This window comes from Lactuca virosa, chromosome 2, assembly GCF_052849685.1.
Source record: "Lactuca virosa cultivar CGN04683 chromosome 2, Lactuca_virosa_CGN04683_v6, whole genome shotgun sequence".
NCBI lineage: Eukaryota > Viridiplantae > Streptophyta > Magnoliopsida > Asterales > Asteraceae > Lactuca > Lactuca virosa.
In genome coordinates this window covers 271,224,276-271,229,958 of record NC_136427.1, presented here as the reverse complement: position 1 = coordinate 271,229,958, position 5,683 = coordinate 271,224,276, and the positions used below count along the sequence as shown (strand labels likewise).

At 35.2% G+C, this 5,683-nt stretch overlaps 1 protein-coding gene across 1 annotated transcript; it reads right to left on the bottom strand.

Annotated features, from left to right (window-relative positions):
• Positions 1-2,888: 2,888 nt before the first annotated feature.
• Positions 2,889-4,689, bottom strand: LOC145161074 (parthenolide synthase-like). The gene is made up of 2 exons (XM_079080510.1): positions 3,785-4,689; positions 2,889-3,670 (listed from the first exon to the last, which is right to left on the bottom strand). Exons 1-2 carry the CDS (start codon positions 4,658-4,660, stop codon positions 3,050-3,052), a joined length of 1,497 nt encoding a protein of 498 aa, XP_078936636.1. The 5' UTR covers positions 4,661-4,689; the 3' UTR covers positions 2,889-3,049.
• Between the last annotated feature and the right edge of the window lie 994 nt (positions 4,690-5,683).

Sequence of the window (5,683 nt, the reverse complement as noted above, 5' to 3'; positions counted from 1 at the left end):
ATTGGAAGAGAAAAGGCTAAATGAGGACTAATCATATCGAATACCTTCCATAGTTGAACTCCTTGCAGAAGAAATCCGAAGGTGCTTCATGACTAAGCAACCACTAATCCATTTGCTATCTAGACCTCCATTTTCTCAACCTCGGATTCCAAGCCTTTATGTTGGTGGATTTTGGGCTTACTCACAGATCTACCAGATTTTTTATCATGTTTTTGCCTCCTCTTGTTGACTTTTGATGCTAATGTCTTCAATGGGATTGTGATGTCAAGAGGTAGTAAAACTTCCTGCAACTCATGCCATTCAAGATCTTCAAAATCCCCATCATCATAAACCACTCTATACCAATTCGATTCTTTGTCAAATTTGGTAACTTCCCCATTAAAGAACTTCTCCCCAAATAGCTTTTGAACTTTTCTACCTTCTAACCAGTCACCCAAAGACTCATTTGTTTTTGAATCTATGTCACAACAAACTTTGTAGGGAACAAGACTACCATTGACACTGGTACATACAGGAGGCACCCCATTGATAACCAATGCAGGTTCACCAGGTATCTCATAGATTCCAGACATTGGAGAATCTGGGTTGTCTTCCTTGAGTGTCATCTCCATTTCAAAATGCATAACCTAGACTGGATATATCCTGCCAAATGAATAAAATGTATGAAAGATATGGCATTGTTTCAGTGTGTATCAGATATTTCGAATTTAATGACAAGTGACACCACAAAATCAGATATATATCGTATTCAGAAGGTAGCAACTATGGCTTCCCAAAGATATCCACAGTAGTTTCTTATATCCATAGCTCAGTTAAACAGAGAAAGTGAGAAATGCACAATTTAAGCTATTAATTATCGCGTACGCTGCTATTAATCACGAAGATCTATAAGAGTGTTAGACAAAAACTTGATAAAAGCAATTAGCAAAAGAGGAAACTATACGCTGGTACACTATGTTTTTTCATGAATCATCACAATACCAATTTAACATATCGAAACAGGATGAACGATTTACAATTGATCAGATTTGATTGAGAACTGGAACTCTAATTCCTTCGGTTTCTGATCTTCAAATATTTCGATTACTAAGAAATCCGAGTTTGCTTACCGGGAGAGCAAGCGGTTAGCCCAATCGAACTCTCGTATTGCCGATTGCCTGCACAAACCCTAACACCTCCTCGTTCCTTTTTAGCTTTGCTTATTATTAATTTTAATTTAATTTACGCTCCTTAAAACACCCTTTTTATTTTTATTTTTTATTAATAATAATTAGTTGGTATCTTCCAGGTTACAGGTTCGAAAGTTAACCTTACAGCTATGAAGTAATTTTATATACCACTTAAAATAGAATAAAAAGGTAATTAAAAAAAATAATTAAGACCTAGTACCGGGGGCTTCCTTTTTTAAAAAGTGATAATTTGTATATAATATTTTTTTATTTATATATAATAACTTATGTTTTATAAAAAACAAAATTATAAAAAGTCTTTTATTATTGTTAAATATATGTGGTTTCTAAAAATAATTGGAGGTGTATAAGAGGTTTATTTTCGATCATTTTTAGTGATTTTGGTCTAAAAAGACTATTATACTTTTTTTTATATTTATTTTAAAGTTTTTTAATTAACTACAAATGAAATAAGAGTCACCCATCCCTAGTGTCCTCTCTCCCCCCCCCCTCCCCAATATAAGTTGTTTGAGATTATTTTCAAATTGACTTCTTTGACTTTTGGTTTTTTCAAAAAGCCAAAAGTTTTAAAAAATATTTAACAATTCAAAAAGTTCTTTTAATTCAATTTATTGCAAGAATAAAATGAGATGTTTTAGAAGTCAGGAATTGATGACTTTCGGTGACTTTTGTTTTTTTGGCTTTTGTTCCCTTAAATGTTAATCCAAACACATTTTAAAAACTTTTTTCGGAAATGCCACAACTAAAAAATTCTTTTGTAAAAATGACTTTTTAGGTTAAAAAGCAACCCAAACAACCCCCCCCCCCTCTCCTCCCCTTTAATTTTCAAAATTAATGGAATCAGATCCCCAACCCCATTTGAAAACATCCATCGAGCTGCTGCTCTACTTCATTGGAGTCGTTGAGCTCTTTCCCAAATATCACCATATCTACGGTTACACCGACGTGGCAGATCTAAATCAGATAAAGCTAAACGCTAACTATTCTCCTTCGTTGTCTCAATAATCTCGGAGAATGACAACGCTTACTAGCCCCACCACGAACCATCTCCATCTTTGTGGAAAATCCTACTCTGGAGTGTGAAACAAAATCCAGATGAGAAAGGTGGCGACGCTAGAGGATCTACAAACGTTGGCAGATAACCGGAGAAAGCGAGAGGCGAAAGTGGTGGCGGCAGGTTTGACCAATGGCGGTGGAGGCTGAAATCCCTAATCTCTGAAAGACGAAGGGCGACACCGGTGAAGGTGGTTTGGGTATAGTTGACGGCGCTGTCCTTCGTAGAAATCTTTAGGGTTATGCAATTATAAAAGACATGACACTTGAGAGAACCTACCAAATCTCGAAATCTTCTATTCTTCCCTCTCCATTTCTTCTTGGAGATAAACATGGTTGTGTTTGCATCGGTTAAAAGAAAACCTAAATGGTTTTACAACAAAAACCCTAATTAGGATTTTTCTAAGTTAAGATTTGTTTTGCTTGAATATTACTGCTTTGTGAGCGATTGCAATATAAAGATTCTAATATAGGATGCAAATATATACACATAGACAAAACATACAATTTACCACAGCCACAACTACAATTTCAATAATTTACTCTATATTTAATCTATGTAAAAAATTGTGAACAAAATACATTATACGATGCAAATTTAATTTCTCACAATTTTTGAACATCATTACTCAAAAAAAGTAAAAAATAAAGGAAAAAAAAATCATGTTGCATGAGATACACATGTTACTCGAAGTGATATGGAGTACAATTTTATTGTGATAATGAAATACATAACAATGTTGACCCGCATGGAGTATATTCACGCCAGGTCCAACATATCATTCACTGGAAAGAAGAAATGATTCCTAGTCTTCCCAGTTGTGCTTTGTGGGGACAAGGCAAAGAGGTGTCGTCCTACGAAGAAACGGGAAGCCATTCTCTTTCATATCCAGATCTTCCTTCTTCAATCCGGCCGGTGTTTCCCAGTTGAAGAAGTAAAGTAAGTTTGAAATTGTAAATTCTACAGTTGAAGTAGCCATGTTATTCCCAGGGCATGCTCTTCTCCCCCCTCCAAACGGGATCATCTCAAAATATTTCCCTCCGATATCAGCCTTAATGTTTTCAAATCGCTCTGGATAAAACTCCTCTGCATTCTCTTTCCAGATTCTTGGATCCCTTCCTAATCCCCACGCAGTCACCATCACTTTCATACCAGGTAACACGTCATATCCACCAATCTGACATTGACTTACACATTCCCTTCCCATCAGAAAAGCAGCAGGTGGGTGCAATCTTAGCGTCTCCTTCACCACCATTTTCAAGTATGTCATCTTCGTAATATCTGATTCATCTACTTTCGATTTTCTTCCAACACATCTTCGAATTTCGTTTTGCAACTTTTGCATAACTCTAGGATTTTTAACGAGCTCGGACATAGCCCACACCATTGTTATAGTAGATGTGTCAACTGCCCCCTCAAGCACATTCTGCAGTGATGTTTATTTCATGAAAAAAAAAAAAAAAAAAACGATGCATGAAACTGAAAACCATGAAATAAATCTATGCAAAAATATAGAAAAGTATTTAAATATGTTGTTTACCATCACAAGTGCTTTCATCTCCTCGGTAGTCAACCGAGACATACAGTCATCAACAAAATCATTTACATGACCACTTGTTTTTGTGTCATGATGATCATCAAGAACCATCTGGAGAAAGCCATCAAAATCACTATAACATTTCTCTAGCCTGCGATTCCACCCTGTTAATTCGTCTAAAATCCAACCAAATGTTGGAAAAATAAACGAAAATGAAGCACCACCCATGACTTGTACCTCCTCGACTATATCTTTCAATGTTCTACCATTAAAAGTCTTTCCCCTATAGCTGTTACCGAATGCAACCTTACCCACGACATCATATACTAGAGATAAGAGGATATCTTCTAGGTTTACTGTAGTGTTTAAGGAATGTGATGAGATAGAACGAATGAGAGCCTCCATCTTAATCTCCATCACGTTTTTATATAATCTAATCCTTTTGGCACCCAAGAACTCAGATACCAAAACCTTGCGCATGTCTCTCCAATGATCATTGTGTGGTGCGAAGGCAACGTCCATGTAGTTAAATGACAGTAGCTTGGTAGCCTTAGAGTACGGACGCGTACACAGCTTCTCATCATGAGTTTTTAAGACTTCAGTAGCCATTTCACTAGAGGAAATGACGAGGAATGGTTGGGCTCCAAAATGAAGAAGCATAGCTGGGCCGTATGTCTGGGAGAGGTTCCATAGGGTTTGATGGACACCCTCTTTACCCAACACTTGGTGAAGGTTCCCTATTATTGGAAGCCTCTTAGGGCCTGGGGGAAGCTTGATGGATGAGCTCCTCCTACGAAGAGCATACATGAAGATGGAAGTAAAGAAGAGAAGTAATGTTGTTGGAAGAATCCATGAAGGGAAGAATGATATGATATCCATATCGATGGATCCTTCTTTTACTTGTGCTTGAATCGTGATGGTGTTTCTCCATATTTATAGTGGAGATGGAGATGAAATTCTAATACGTACCGAATACTTTATTAAGAAAAGGATTTTGGAGGGTCAATTTTTCAGGATAAAATGTTAAATATTAAAAAAGCACCTTAATATTATACTTTAGTAACTACTATTTAATGAAAATATATAGTTTGGCTAAGCAACCCTAAGAAACCTTGATGCGAATAACGTGATACGCGTGAAGATTCTAAAAAATAATAATTTGTAAAGCATATATATATTTACCTACAAATCGTTTATATCGCCATATTAGATATTAGTACAAATCGTTCATATCACTATATTCGATATATTTGGGTATGACCCGAAACATTAAATTTATGGTCATTCCTTCATATAATATTACGAATTGTAATTGTAAGGATTCTTGCGTTTCAACTTTCAAGCCCTTGGTTCACTCAAAAATCTTATTGGGAAGCTTATGATCAATGTTTTTTAAAATCGGTTTTTTAGTTGAATCGATATGGTGATCGGTTCCCGATTTATCCGGTTTGACCGTCGGATAAACCGGTTTCTACAATTTTCATCTCTTAACCTATTTTCCTACACACATATACATACATAAGTCAAGAATTTGACGTCTATAAGTTCAAACATTAAAAGAATACATAAAAACAAGTTGTAGGTTAATCCAAATACATTAAAACAAACATATAATCATATGTTTTATATCAATCAACGTACATCAAAAAGAAAATATAAGTATAATACCGAAACAAAATAAAATTTTAGATGAATACAAAAATATCAAAAAATTTCATAAGATTTACCATATGTTTTTATTTCGAGAAAACTAAATAGATATGAAAAACATCACCAAAGTTTATTATATAAAATAAATCATTTTCATGTGTTTTTATTCAATTTAACCAGTTAAACCGGTTTAATTTAACCTGTTCAACTGGGTTTTTGTGAAAACCGACCGGTTCGTTCCGGTTCAGAAAA